This window comes from Neofelis nebulosa, chromosome 8 (assembly GCF_028018385.1).
Source record: "Neofelis nebulosa isolate mNeoNeb1 chromosome 8, mNeoNeb1.pri, whole genome shotgun sequence".
Classification (NCBI taxonomy): domain Eukaryota; kingdom Metazoa; phylum Chordata; class Mammalia; order Carnivora; family Felidae; genus Neofelis; species Neofelis nebulosa.
Genome location: NC_080789.1, coordinates 4,478,088 through 4,493,385, shown reverse-complemented (window position 1 = coordinate 4,493,385; position 15,298 = coordinate 4,478,088). Strand labels below are relative to the sequence as shown.

Sequence of the window (15,298 nt, the reverse complement as noted above, 5' to 3'; positions counted from 1 at the left end):
GATTTATTTCTTATATGTAAAATATTGTATTTAAGACACTCTTGGAGATTCCTGACGCTGGAAGAGTGTGTGTGGGGCTTGGAGAGTCCCTGGCCGTCCACCTGTGAACCCCAAGGGTCACAGCGGGGTCTCTGGATAGCTCACAGGCCCGGGACCTCGTGGTCTCTATGACAGCGCTTTTTCTCATTAGCCTGTTTAATCTTCCCAAGAGCCGAGAGAGTATCCGGCACCTAGTAGGGTCTCCGTAAACAGCTGTAGGAATTAGAGGCCCATTTCACAGGGTGGAAGCCGTGGCTCAAAGAGGGGACGTCTTGCCCCCAGAGGTCTCATTAGGGAAGAGACGCTGTGAGAGCACATTCCCAGCTCCGGCACACAGTAGGCGCTTCGGTGGAGGCGCGGGGCGGGCCTGTGCCCCCGGGGAACCAGAGTTCTGGGGAGACGGGGCGGGGCGTATGCAAATAGCCAGCGAGGAGGCCGGGGATTGGCCGGCGCGGGCGGGGGCGGGGCGCGCCGAGGGCGGGCCCAGGCCGCCAGGTGCGCGGACCCTGAGACGCGCGGTGCCCGCTGGACCGCCCGCCCCGCGCTCCCCGCGGCTGGTTCAAGGCCATGCTTCCGCTCGGGGCCCTGCTGGCCCTCGGCTGCCTGCGCCTCGGCTCCGGTGAGCGGGGAAGGGGAGAAGGGGCCGTGCCTCGGGAGGGCGGGCAGCTGTGACCTGGGCCCTGACCCTCCCACAGTCCTCAGAGGAACCTGGATGCAAAGGAGCATTGGGAACGGGGAGCTTCGCGTGTTCACTCCAGGAATGGGCACTACTGCCTGCTCTGTGCCAAGCCCTGTGGATCCTCTGAGGATTCGGGTGTTGCTAACAATAGACCACACTAACTAATAAGCTTCCTCAGGTGGGATTCCAGGGCTCAGGGATCACAGATCCCTGTGATGGGTGCTGTGAGAGACAGACGCACAGGGGGCTGCGGGAGAGCAGAGAAGGGGCGGGACTAGACCCTGGAGAGGCCTGGACTGGAGGGGATGGAGGGGCATTGCAGGGGAAGGGGCAGCCCCGGCAAGTTCAAGGAGGGAGGCAGTATGGTCTGTCCTGGGAACCTCCCGACCACTGTCCATCAGCGTGGCTGGAGCATGGGGTGGGGGTGGGTGGGGGGCGTGCTTTGGGGTGAGGCCGCAGGCCCAAGGAAGCAAAGCCCAGAACCTCAGGACTTTGATGCCCCTTCAGAGGGGCTGGACTGTGTTGGAGTCCCTTCCAACGCAGTGGGGAGCCACAGAAGGGGCCCAGGAGGAGAGTGACAGGGTCAGGTTTGCATGTTAGAGAGCAGAGAATGGGGGAAGGGCCCACGTGAAGAGAGTGGAGCCGCTGGCCTGGGCTGACTGCGTGAAGAGATGCTTAGGAGAGGCAGTGGGGTTCTTGGCAACCGAAGAGAGAGAGGGCAGCCGGGGGCTGGACCGCTTGGCTTCAGGGGGAGGGGGCGTTGTGGGGGCAGGGGTGCCGCCTGTGTCTGAGACAAGTTCCTGAAATGGCCCTTGGGGAGGGCGAACCCCAGTGCCCGGCACACTCTGGGTGTCGGGAACCCTGTGCAGACATGGGGTGGGGGGCAGAGTGTGCCCAGGGCTGTGGGCTCTTCTGCTGGGGGTCAGCTCCTGTCCTCATTGCCTCCTCTAGGTGTGAACCTCCAGCCCCAGCTGGCCAGTGTGACCTTTGCCACCAACAACCCGACCCTCACCACGGTGGCCTTGGAAAAGCCTCTCTGCGTGTTTGACAGCTCAGCGGCCCTCGATGGCACTTTTGAGGTCTACCTCTATGTCCTGGTCGACTCAGGTAAAGGTCTTCTTCCTGCGGGCCGCACTGAAAGGGGCTTTGACCTGTCGGCAGGGAGGAGGAAAGGACACGGGTAGTGGGGTGCTTTAGCACCGGAACGCGACTACCCCCGTGTACCTCACTGACATGCAGCCCTGTGGGCTCCGTGCCAGCCCTGGGCGGGGAGCTGCGGCCACACGTATGGACTTGTCCCCGAGAAGCGTCCAGTCTAGCGGAGAAATAAAGGCAGCACCAGTCACTGAGCACCTGCATCGTGCTCAGTGCTTCCCACACCTTAGAGCTAATATTGACAACCGGCCGGCAAGACAGCTGCTAGGATGCCCATCACAGAGCAAGGAATCAAGGCTCGCAGAGGTGGAGTCACTCGTGGGAGCTCCCAGGCTGGAAAGTGAACCCAGATCACTGTGGCGTCTCAAGCCCCGGCCCTTCCCCAGGCTCCCCGAGGTGGTGCCTGATTGGGGTTTGCGAGGGAAACCGTGCACTTGGACCCACGTGCTCTGGCCCGGCCTCGCCTGCTCACTGGGGCGATCCTGGGCTTCTGACAGAAAGAACCCAGTGACGACCTCTTACATTTCTGGCAGCCCATTCAGGGCCATCATTTTATTCTTTCGGCCGACATTTCCCGCCTGCCTACCTGCGCCCGGTCTGTGCCCACTGCAGGGGGAGTTCTCTCCCATTTTACAGACCAGGGCCCAGAGAGGTAAAAGGGGTTGTCCAAAATCACCCAGCAAGTAAGGAAGGGACCTAGGACCCAACGCAGGTCTGTCTGCCTGCATGCTGTTTGCCCCGTACCGTAGCACCCTCCTTTCTCATTTTACGGAAGATCCAGGGCTCTCAGGGGAAAATGGTGGAAGTCTGTTGGGGTGGGAGGGTCTGTAGGAAGAGGAGGTGGGTGAGAGCCGGGAGCCGGGCACGGCGCCCGAAGCCGAGAGGTGATCCCGTCTGCCCCCTCCATTGCACAGGGAGCCCTCGAAGCAGGGCTGAACCTGGGACGCAGGGCCCAGCATAGCGCTGGCTCAGGGAGGTTGTCCGCGGGTATTGGGTGAATGGCTGAGTGAGTGACTTTGAGCTGAGGTGGCCAGGAATCTCACTCCCGGCCCTGTCTCCGCAGCCAGCTCCAGGAACGCCTCCGTGCAGGATGCCAAGACCCCGCTGAGCTCCACCTTCCAGCAAACAGAGGGGGGAAGGACAGGCCCCTATAAGGCAGCGGCCTTTGACCTGATCCCCTGTGGTGACCTGCCGAGCTTGGATGCCATCGGGGATGTGGCCCGGGCCTCGGAAATCCTCGACGCCTACCTCATCAAGGTGGGCGCCAACGGCACCTGCCTTTCAGACCCCAACTTCCACGGCCTCTGCAACCCGCCCCTGTCAGCAGCCACGGAGTACAGGTGGGTGTGGGCAGCTGTGGGTGAGTGACCGTCATGCCCCAGCCCTGACTCAGTACTGGCCCAGGGCTCACGAAGGGGCCTGCTTCAGGGCGTGTGACCATGCCAGGGCCCCATGCACTCAGAAGGACCCCTGCTTGGCTTAATCCTCTGCCTTTGTCATCTTGAAATTCTTTTATTATTTTTTAAATCTTTTTTTTTTTTTAACATTTGTTTATTTTTGAGAGAGAGACACAAAGACCGTGTGAGAGGGGGAGGGGCAGAGAGAGAGGGAGACCAGGATCCGAAACAGGCTCCAGGCTCTGAGCTGTCAGTACAGAGTCCGACGCGGGGCTCGAACTCACGGACCGAAGTTGGATGCTTAACCAACTGAGCCCCCCAGGCGCCCCCCCCCCCTTTTTTAAGTGTTAAACTAGAGGCTGTTGATTTTTTGGTTCTCAGAATATCCGCTGTTTTAAACTGACCGTGTATGAGACCGTCAGTGGGCTCTTGGTATTTTGTGCTGATCTTCCTTTATGATTAGAAACACTTGATTGGGGTTTTCTACATAAAAATATAGCCCTGTCCCAGGAAAGTTGGGTTGGGAATGAATATTATTCCTTTTTTTTTTTTTCTTTTTTAAAGTCCCTTTTGTGTGCCAAGGACCAAGCTGGGAATAGTGGAAGGCAAAAATACCACCAGGACAAATGGGTTAATACTCAGCCAGTATGCTACAGGCCTCATATAGATAATAGAGAAATGGTGGGGGCGGGGCTCCCAGAGGGAGAGCTGACAGGAGGGCCATTGGTCCCTTCCTGGAGGCTTCCTGGAAAGAGTCCAGGGGCAGGAATATGGGGCAACGGTGCCGATGCCAAATCCAGCACTGTCCTGTCGCCCAGAGCCCACCGTGTGGCCGCCTAGATTTCCATCTCCCGGAAGTACCCCGTCTGTCCCCCAAACCTGTCCTCCCAACCCCTCCCACCTGCCGGTGGCCGGGGCGCACAGGATGGATAGAAGTCGCCCTTTGCTCCGTCTCCTTGCAGGTTCAAGTACATCCTTGTCAACATGTCCACGGGTTTAGTACAGGACCAGACCCTATGGTCCGACCCCATCCGCACCAACCGGCGTAAGTGGGTGGGGAGGACTGCGGGGCAACCCTCAGGGGAACCCGGGAAACCAGACTCAGCCTGTCATGGGGAAAAGTCTCCCCAGATGCAGGGCGGGCTGTTGGGTTGATGAGGAAAGTGAATCTTTAAAAAAATGTTTTTTAATATTTATTTATTTATTTATTTATTTATTTTTAATTTTTTTTTTCAACGTTTTTTATTTATTTTTGGGACAGAGAGAGACAGAGCATGAACGGGGGAGGGGCAGAGAGAGAGGGAGACACAGAATCGGAAACAGGCTCCAGGCTCCGAGCCATCAGCCCAGAGCCTGACGCGGGGCTCGAACTCGGACCGCGAGATCGTGACCTGGCTGAAGTCGGACGCTTAACCGACTGCGCCACCCAGGCGCCCCAATTTATTTATTTTTTTGAGAGAGAGAGAGAGTGTGTGTGCGTGCGTGTGTGCGGGGTGGGGGGGAGGGGCAGAGAGAGAGGGAGACAGAATCCGAAGCAGGCTCCAGGCTCCGAGCTGTCGGCACAGAGCTGGGGCTCGAACTCACGAAGCATGAGATCATGACCTGAGCTAAAGTCGGACGCTTAACGGACTGAGCCACCCGGGGGCCCCAGAAGGTGCATCTTAAAATGGTTTACCTGACGCTTGCCCCCTCCCTTGTCTGAGGTGTTGTAGCGGGTTTTGCTGGTGTAAGTGAGGTGGGTGTGGAGTTTGTCCTGCATTCCATCCTGACCCCCCCACCCCATGTTGAGTCCACCCCCACGGTAAGCTGACGGGCCATGCAGTAGCTCTGAAGGGTAGCTTGAAGTCACATGGCTAGTGACGGGTGTGGACAGGCAGGGCGTGTGTGCATGTGGCTGGGGTGGCTCCCCGCCTGCCCGTGCGTTGTACCCCCCCCCCCCACCCCCTGTAACAGTGCTGCCTTGGGACCAAGAGTCCCGAGTTCAAGCCCAGCCTCTGCCCCTCACTGCTGTGTGAACCCTTCAGAACCTCAGTTTCCACATCTCAGAAGTGGGAGGGAAAACCCTTGGTCTGCCTCCCCAGCCGGATTCCTTTGAATTATCCAGGCAAAAGCACAAGGCCCAGTTCTTTTTGGGCAGGGCCCAAGGTCAGTTTGTGGGAAGACCGTGCCCTTTGGGACTAGACAGACCGGCACGTAAACTCGAGTCTAGAGTCCGAGTGCCCTGGGACAGGAACTCAATCTCCCTGGGCTGCAGAAAGTGATCTGTAGAATGGGCATCCCATGGGTCTATATGGGGCAATGACCAGAAAGCAGCTAGTTCACCGTAGGACCTGTAAGTTGTTCACTGAGTTCTAAAGGGTGACTTTGGTAGAGGGGTGGAGGGGTTCTGTTAGACCAGGGCCCTTTGCCTCATCTTTAAAAAAAATTTTTTTAAATTTTTTAAAATTTATTTTTGAGAGGGTTTTGAGAGAAAGAGTGAGCAGAGGAGAGGCAGGCACAGAATCCAAAGCAGGCTCCAGGCTCTGAGCTGTCAGCACAGAGCCCGACGCGGGGCTTAAACCCACCGACCACGAGATCATGACCTGGGCCGAAGTCAGATGCCTAACCCACTGAGCCACCCGGGTGCCCCTGGCCTCATCTTTAATTGCGGATAATCCGTATCCCACCCATTTCACCAGAAGAGTTGAGTTAATTTGTAATTTAAAATTATGCAAAAGGCCAGGGACACCTGGGTGGCTCAGTCAGTTAAGCCTCGGACTTTGGCTCAGGCCATGATCTCACAGTTCATGAGTTCAAACCCTGCATCGGGCTCTGTGCCGACAGCCTGGAGCCTGCTTGGGATCCTCTGCCCCTCTCCCTCTGGCTCTCTCTCTCTCAAAATTAAGTAAACATTTTTTCTTCTTTTTTTTTTTTTAAACGTTTATTTATTTTTGAGACAGAGAGAGACAGAACATGAACGGGGGAGGGTCAGAGAGAGAGGGAGACACAGAATCGGAAACAGGCTCCAGGCTCTGAGCCATCGGCCCAGAGCCCGACGCGGGGCTTGAACTCACGGACCGCGAGATCGTGACCTGGCTGAAGTCGGACGCTTAACCGACGGAGCCACCCAGGCGCCCCAAGTAAACATTTTTTAAAAATAAAGTTATGCGGAAAGACAGTTAAGAGAGGAAGAGATGAGACACACGAGGTAGTTGGGACGTGGGTGTGGAACAAGCAAGATAATTGCGCCTCAGACCTGGGGGGGGACAGACACCGACCCGGGTCCCTGCTTCATCCTGAGATCTGCGGCTGCCAGGCCTGGGGGTGGGGGGGGGTGTCCCCTGTGTGACCCTGGGAGAAGGCTGAGGGGTGCAGTGTCTGGGGAGTAAGTGGGCCCATGTCCCGTTAGCCACCCCCTACTCCGCGATCGACACGTGGCCGGGCCGGCGGAGCGGGGGCATGATCGTCATCACGTCCATCCTGGGCTCCCTGCCCTTCTTCCTGCTCGTCGCCTTTGCTGGTGCCATCGTCCTCAGCCTCCTGTGAGTAGCCGCCGGCTGGACTCGGGGTGCACACCAGGCACGCTCCTCCTCGAGCGTCCCCCCTCAGGCAGGGGAGAGCCCAGAAGGCCATGGAGCTGCCTTCCACCCCGGGGTGGGGGTGGGGCCGGGGGCTGGTGAGAGGGGAGCAGTGTCCTGGGGTGTCCGAGGTCAAATCATTCAGCTGGGTAGGGAGGGGCTCGGTACCCGGGCTTTGCGGGCAGGTCCCGGCTCTGACACCTCTCCTTCTGTGCCTCGGTTTCCTCATCCGGGCGCCAGGGATACGAACAAATACTATCCTCTTTGTGGAGTCTTGAAGGTTAAGTGACATAATCCCTAGAGTTTTCAGGGCAGCACCTGGACACTCAGGAAATACTAGCTTTGTTGTCATAGTTCAGTTCACCTACTTGCTGTAAGATGGGGAAACTGAGGCCCAAGGTCACAACAGCCAGTTAAAACAGAGTTGAGCTCAGAGCCCTGGGCTTCTGAAGCTACCAACAGCTCTGATGTTGGACGAGGACTTGAGGTCTCCCGTGGGGGGTCCGGAGCAGCTCACAGGGCTGCCTGGTGGGAAGTCAGGTGCGCACACAATCCACCCATCCTGGGACGATGGCGCAAGGGGGGGAATCAAGGCACCGGCAGGTGCTGTGGGAATCTAGAGGAAGGGGAGGAAGGTCCTGGCTGGATCCCTGCCAGGGAGGGCTTCCTGGAGGAAGGAGCAGGAGGAGCCGAGTCTGTACGGGGATGAGTCGTCGGGTCCTATGCAGAGTGCTGCTCAGAGAGAGGGAGGCTTTGAAGGGGGAGAGGGTGCCTGCCCCAGTGCTGGCGGGAGGACAGATGGGAAGTCCCCTTGAAGCAGGTGAAATTAAGGGGACACAGAAACCAGCCAGGTGGGAAAAGCCCTGTGGGCTGGGTGGGGGATGGGGAAGGGGACAATGAACCTGCAAATCAGGTTGCCCTCTGCCATTTAAGTCCTTAAAAACACAAATAACAGATGAGATTAGTCACTAGGAGACTGGTCTGTCTGGTCAGACTTGGGAGCCCTGGGGACACGGGTATGTCCCTCCCTCCTGTGGGCAGCACGTTAATCTGGCACCAAAGGTCCTGTTATCTGAGGTTAGCCTGGCTCTCCCATTTATCCCTCCTCTACCCCGATCCCAGCCCCAGCGACACCAGACTTCCCACTGTTACCCCAGCCCTTCCTGTCGCGTGCCTGGAATGCCTTTCTCAGCCCCCTCCTTCGGGATATATGACCTGTCCCCTCCTCCAGGAAGCCTTCCTGTCCATTCTGTCTGGTCATTCTTTCCTGTGGCCTGTCTTCCACAATCTTAGCTCTTTGGGGATTTGGGACGGCCGCCTCCAAGTGTCCAGCTCATGGCAAGATCTGTAAATCTCCTGTTCCCGCAGTTCCAAAGGGGGTGCCCCTTCCCTTATCCGGGGGCCCTGGCACGCAGTGAGGGCTCTGGAAAGACTGGTCTCTGGCCGAGGGCAGTGTCTAAGTAGAAAGGTCCCTGAGCAGCTGCAGGGGTTTAGGCTTGCTCTGTGCCCCTAACCCTTACTCTCTTCGTCTGCTTGGCCAGGGACACGGGCGGTTCTGACAGGGAAACGACACACGACTCCCAGATCACGCAGGAGGCCGTCCCCAAGTCCCTGGGGACCTCGGAGCCCGCGTACACGTCTGGGAACCGGGGGCCGCCGCTGGACAGGGCTGAGGCGTATTCCAGCTAGCTGCAGCACTGAGCCCGGGCCGCTCCTGGGCGGGAGGCCTTCTCCCCACTGGCCTTGCCCAGGGGGTGTGCGGGCAGCCGGTGCCCTGACCCCACCCACGGCGGAACAGGGTGTGTTGGCCCAACGTGTGGGAAAACTGTTAATAAAATCTTCCCCAGGTTTTGAGTTCCAAATGAATGAGGGACAAGACAGATGAATGAATGCTTGAGTCCGTGTTGGGCGGAGGGGCCGGATTGTTTCTCTAGAGGGTGGGGGCAGGGGACTAATTTTCCATCAGCGTGGAGGGGGTGAGGGTTAGGAAAAACGGGTGTCAGAACCCCTGGAACATCCGGAAGATGGGGGCAGCAGCACCCCCCTGATCGCCTCCCGTGAGCTGGAGGGGTCCCGGGAGACGGGCCAGGCGTGCAGTCACTAGATGGTGTTTGGGGTTCGCTGACTACGAGGTGCTTGAAGCTGAACTGGGTCCCACAGGGGCAGCGGCCATCAACTCCTGTGTCCCCCAGCAGCCATCTCCTTCTCTCCGGGGCTCAGCTTCCTCATCTGTAAAATGGGCTGATGTGTAAATGGCTACTTTCAAGGCTCCTTCCCTGCTTTCCCTGAGGGCACCGCGGTGGGCGGGCAGAAGAGGCTTCTGGAAACAGAAGAGGGGCACCAAGTGAACTTGTGGGGGTGCCGCAGGGACCCTCCTGCTCCCGCTTCCCGGCTCAGATGACTCAGTTCTCTCTCCTGAGCCAGGTAGCAAGACCACTTCCCTCTGGGGGATGTGCAAAATGAGTCATGGTTTTCCCATCACGGAAAGGAGAAATTTCTCCGAGCAGGGCTGGGGTGAAGCAGGCACACTACCTGTCAGCTGTGAGGGAGACAACACTCCTGAGAGGCGGCGGTCTCCCCGCTGGCCTTCATCAGCAGTGGCTGATGGGGTCCACTGAGACCACCAGATCTTCCTCTGGGGGTACGGATGCTGAGACCAGCATGGGTCCACCAGCAGGTTCCAAAGCCGGGAAGGCAGGAGGCAGAAGCTGTGAGAAGAAGCCTAAAGGCAGGCAAGGGTCAAGAGAAGCCAAAGCGGCTGAGGGTCCATCAGGGTGGCCGCGGCCACGGGAGCTGAGAGGAATCCAGTCCCTGGGCCGTGGGGAGGAGGGAGAGATGACACAGACTGGGTATGCTTCGGCCGGCTCTGGATCCCTCGACACTGTATTCCAAGCCCAGGAGCACTAGCCTGGGCGGCCACTGTGCTTCTGTGCTAATTCGTCCTCCCCGAGCCCTGCCTCCAGTAGGCCTGTCCTTCCAGAGCTCCTCCAGGAGAAACCCCAGCGGCCGCAGAGGGGAGGCAAGGCTTCTGGAAGTCTGCCCTTGTTAAAAGTTCCTGCAAATGTGCACTTTGTTTTTTTCCATTTTTTAAAAAGTAATCTCTACGCGCAGTGTGATCTCACAGCCCTGAGATCAAGAGTCGCACGTTCTATCAGCTGAGCCAGACCCTGCCTTCTGTTTTGTAACATGCCTGTATTTATTTTCATTGAGGTGGGCTTCACATAACACACAATTAACCATTTTAAAGCATTTAGAACATTCTTGATGTTATGCAACCATCCCCTCCGCCTGCTTCCAGAATGTTTCCATCACCCCAAAAGGAAACCCTGTACCTCTCAAGCAGGGACTTCCTGTTTCCCCCCCCGCCCCAACCCGAGTCCCTGACAATCACCAGTGTCTCTGGACATTTTGTACCAACGGACTCATACAACGTGTGGGTGTTTGAGTCTGGCTTGTCATGTTTGAGTCTTTGGTCATGTTTCTGAGGTCCAGCCGCACCGTACGTAGCAGGTGTCGGTGCCTTGTTCCCTTTTTACGGCCGCGTAGCAGTCCGCCCTATGGCCCTGTCATTCTTCGGTGGACGGACACAGGGGTCGTCTCCACCGTTCGCTGTCGTGTCGCAGTTTGTGGGGGGCAGTGCTGCTCTGAACAGCCACCTTCACGTATTTGTTTGGACACCCGTTGTCGGGGGTGTTGGGTGCGTACCTCGGAGTGGATGGCCGGGTCATATGGCCGTTCTGTTTCACGCGTTGAGGACCCACCAAATTGTTTCCCACGTCGGGAGAGGCTGCTGGTCCCGTGAGTGAAGCACAGCCTTTCTGGCATCAGATCTGACTTACCTGTCAGCCGGGAGACCTTAGGTGAGCCGCTTCGTCTCGTGCAGCCTCGGTTTCCCCGTTTGTAAAAAAGCTTTGGGCCCTCGGTTTCCCTCTCTCTCTGCCCCTCCCCTGCTCGTTCTCTCTCTCAAAAATAAAGAAACATTGAAGAAGAAGAAGAAGAAGAAGAAGAAGAAGAAGAAGAAGAAGAAGAAGAAGAAGAAGAAGACGACAGGGCGCCTGGGTGGCTCCGTGGGTGGCTGGGTGGCTGCGCTGTCTTCGGCTCAGGTCACGATCTCACGGTTCGTGAGTTCGAGCCCCGCGTCGGGCTCTGGGCTGACAGCTCGGAGTCAAAATCTGTGTGTCCCTCCCTCTCTCTCTGCCCCTCCCCCGCTCACTCACGTTCTGCCTTGTGTCGTGCTCTCTCTCAAAAATAAATAAGCATTCAAAAACAACAAAAAGGGAGACATGTGGAGCAGCTCCCAGCCTGTGCCCAGAAGCCCCTGCACATACATCGGCCGTGTAGGCAGGGCTTCCCCACGGCTGCTCCGAGCCTTGGCCACACGCCCCGTGACCTCCCAGGACGGGCGAGCACAGGAGGCGCGGGGGGTCGGTGCCACAGAGCTGCCACCAGCCTTGGCATCTTCCCTGGAGACCGCCAGGGGCCGGGTTCCCATCCCGGGTTCTGATGAGGTTTAAGGCTTCCTGCCCTATGGTGCTGCTGGAGCAGGAAAGTTCAGTCCAGGAGTGTCCCCCTACTCATGAGGCAGTGGTCTGGCCCCTGGTGATTCAGGGTCAGCCTGCAGGATCGCAGGGGGCTGGGGGTCTCGCCCCGCTTTCCTTTGCTGTCTGAGTCTAACAAGGAATTTCTTTTGTTTGCTCCCCACCGAATCTGCCAGCCTGGCCTCGGCAGGCCTGTTACGGCATAACCCACAGACTTTCTTTTTTGTTGTCTTTTGACTTGTTTTCTTTTGGGGGGGGGGAGGGACGTGCAAGTGAGCGAGGGGCAGAGAGAGAGAGAGAGAGAGAGAGAGAGAAGCAGGGCTCACCTGACGCGGGGCTCGAACCCACGAACCGCGAGATCGTGACCTGAGCCGAAGCCGGACGCTTAACGGACTGAGGCCGCCCAGGCGCCCACAGAGGCTGATGCGCTGAGCACACATGATGTGAGAGGCCCGGGGACTGGCTGAGATCACTTAAGGGGGATACGGAGACTGCAAGGGACCGAGCGCGTCCGCAGTGGGGCCGGCATGGAGGGACGCCCAAGAGAACAGGAAGAGAACTCACCGGAAAGCTGCACCCTACCTTCTGTGGCCCCGACGCGGTCTCTGGCCTCTGTTCTCCCGCTCAGCCCCCGAACCTCCCCATCACTGAGATGGTGACAGTGTTGCTCCCATGTCTCCAAAACCTCCTCCCCAACACACACTTCTGTCGGTCCTTCGGTTGGTCCCTCCCGTGCAGCACTGGGGGAGAGAAGGGAAACCAGCGTCTTTCAGAGGGTGGGTTGAAGGGGGAGGCCAAGGCCCTGCTAACTCCCAGCCAGCTCTATCCCGTCTGAGCAGAATAACCCAAGCGGCTGGGCGGGGAGGTGAGTGGAAGATATCGCGAGTGGTGCATGCGTTCTGGGCTGCACTAAGAAGGCTCTCAGAAACTCGTCATTATAAATACCCACAGGAGCAATTTTCCTGGCCCCTCCCCCGCCTGCCCCACGGCTGAGGTGGCAGGACCTTCAAAATGCGCTTCCCACCTCCGCATAGACACGGCCTCACCCTCCCTCCTACCCCAGGCGTGGCTCGTCAATGAACCAATCACATAGACGTGCTGTGTGACTTGGGGCAAGGAAGTAACCTCTCTGGGCGCCCTTGACCTCATCGGTGCAGAGAGGGTCGGAATGCTTGGGAAGCCCGCTCAAAGGTAAGTGATTTTTTTCCCCTCAGATCTGATCAATCACAAAGTGATGTCATTCGATTCAACCCAATAGAGCCCTGAGCCCCAGGCTTGGGAAAGCTGGCCAGAAGAACAGAAATGCACAGAGGAATTGTCAGAGCAGAGCCTTGGACAGAGCACGGTCTGGCCTTAAACACACAGGTCGGGCTAGAAGTCCTGTCGGATTCGGAGGTATGATCCCCTCCCCACCAATCAGGGCCGGAATAGTCAGGAGGGCTTCCTGGAGGAGAAGGGACTTTTCTCAGATCCCTACCATCTCTAACCCAGCTCCTGAGCCCAGAGGCTGTATTCCACGGCCCTGTCACAGGTAGATAAATGCTGAAACAATAGGAACAAGGTCTCGGGATGTTGTGTTTCTTGTTCTTCCATTTTAAATTCAGGATTCTGAATTTTACAAGCGACACAGCACGCTGGCTGCTTGAAGAGGACCGAGGAGGCTAGGGTGCTCTTTGGCGGGGCCTCAGACCCATGCCCCAGTTACTGATCCCTTGAGCCTCCTTCCAGGCCCCTCCTCAGAGCCCTCTACCTGGCTGGAGAGGTGCCTACAGTCACTATCCCCCCGCCTTTGTGGGTCGTGTGACGATCTGAGGATGGCCATGGAATTACTGCGGGACGTCTCTGCCCCTGGGAGCTCAGGAACACTCCCTGGGGGCCCCTTGGCACACAGGGCCCTGCTACTCCTCGACCTCGCCCCCAGAGCTCACCCTCTCTTCCCACCTGCACTGAATGGCTGTGCCCTGTACGACAACCCCAGGCCTCAGAATGCGAAGGACGGTTAACCTTCCGTGGCAAGGGGCAGGGGGAGAGGTCTGTCCCAAGTCACACGAGCTCTCATCGCATCAAGAATGGCCCAGGGGAGGAAACTATCTGGACACAGATGTATCTGTCCCTGTCCTCCAACGCAGCTCCTGCTTCCTTCCTCCTTCTTCATTCGGCTCTCCATGCAGCAGTCAGGGATGCTGTGAAAATGTCCTGTCCTCATGTTGCCTGCTCCTCTCCCCACCTGCCGGTGTCCCCGTGTCTCCAGGTGTAGAAGCCAGAATCTGCCCACGACTGGGACAGACGTCCTACCCTGAATGCTATCGGCTGCTCTCACTTCTCTCCGGCCACGGCATTCACCCAAGGAGGGGCTCTTGGGAGTTTCCAGTTTGGGGCTATTCTGAACACAGCTGCTGTGAACCTTTATGTGAGGTTTTCCACGAACACAGTTTTCATTTTCTCCCCCCCCTAGGATGAATACCTAGGTGTAATTATTGGTCTGCACGTTCACTTTTGAAAGAAGCTGCCACGCTGTTTTCCACAGTGGTTGGAAACCATTTACGGTTCCCCCAGCACTGGATGGATCATCCGGTTTTTCTGCATCCTTCCCAGCATTTGGTGTTATCACTATTTATTTTAGCCTTTCTGATAGGTGGGCACACCTCACCTGCCCAGCAGCAGAGTGTGAGTTCTGGTTCCTTCGCACCCTAACAACACTCAGTATGGTTAGTCTTCTTAATTTTGGCCATTTAATTTTACATCCGTATGTAACGCTATCTCTTTATGGTTTCGAGTTGCATTTCGCCAGCGGCTAAAAAGGTTGAGCATCTTTTCAGGTCCTTATTTGCCGTCCCTGTATCTGTACCGATGAAGCATGTGTTCAAGTTTTTTTTGTTTGTTTTTTAATTGGGTTGTCTGTCTTCTTACTATGAGTTATAAGAGTGCTTTCTATATTCTAGATTGGGTCCTTAGAGAAATGTTTTGCAAATGTCTCCCCGGTCTGTGTATTGCCCTTTCATTTTCGTTCTCCTGTCCGTCCCTCACCCAACTTCCTTTTTCTGTACAGCCTCGTCACGCCCTGACAGGTATGTTTATTGCTTGTGTTCCCTTCTACACAGACAGCTCCATGGGTTCAGGGGATGTTTTTCCTGCTCTGTCCTTGGCTCCTAGCACAGTGCGTACTCAGGACATATTTGTTCAGTGGCCGTGCCGGGCTCCCTGGCCACATCACAGCTGCTAGGGGGCTGGAGGGGCACATGAGTTGGTGTGTGGAGACCTTAGAGTGGGCTGTTGCAAACTTCCAGGTCAGCAGTGAGGAGTCCTCAGCTGGGGCATGGGCACGGGCGGGGCTGGGGCAGAAAAGGGCTGGAGAGACTTTCCCAAGGTGCACGTGCCAAGCTCCCTTCCTCCCTTCTCCTGCCGGCGAAGCCATCCCACTGCACACACGCCCCATCTCTGCCCGGTGCTGGATCACAGCCCTGCCTGTTGGCCTGCCCAATGGCAGGGGCAACACAAGTTTCTACAGGAAATTGATGGGGGGTGGTGTCCAAAAGGTATAATTAACTCCCTTTCCATCAGTGTCTACAGTGTGCATGTGTAATTGAGGGGGTATATACACAGAGGGTGAGGGTGTGTATGTGCTCTGCCTGCTATCTATGGAGGGTGTGGTCCAGGGTATATGATGTGTGGACATCCGGCCTCTCACACCAGCGCGGGGCATCCGTGTGTTCTGTGGGTCCTTCCATGCAATAAAGTGACAGGTTCCTCTCCAGGATGGAAGGATTGTTGGCTGGTCTCTGACGTCTTTTCCGGTCACCCCTCCTGGGACCCTGTCTGTGACTCTGGGCCTTCTCTCCTTTCTGACAGTGCAAAGCTCCCTGTGTGGCCAGACAGCCCCTGGCAGCAGTCCCAAGCAGATGCTTGCTCGCCAGCTTGGCTTAGATACTCTGA

At 57.2% G+C, this 15,298-nt stretch overlaps 1 protein-coding gene across 1 annotated transcript; it reads left to right on the top strand.

The window, feature by feature from the left end:
- Positions 1 to 526: 526 nt before the first annotated feature.
- UPK3A (uroplakin 3A) lies at positions 527 to 8,675 on the top strand. The gene is made up of 6 exons (XM_058741037.1): positions 527 to 658; positions 1,670 to 1,825; positions 2,937 to 3,213; positions 4,233 to 4,315; positions 6,659 to 6,791; positions 8,369 to 8,675. Exons 1-6 carry the CDS (start codon positions 607 to 609, stop codon positions 8,514 to 8,516), a joined length of 849 nt encoding a protein of 282 aa, XP_058597020.1. The 5' UTR covers positions 527 to 606; the 3' UTR covers positions 8,517 to 8,675.
- Positions 8,676 to 15,298: the final 6,623 nt, after the last annotated feature.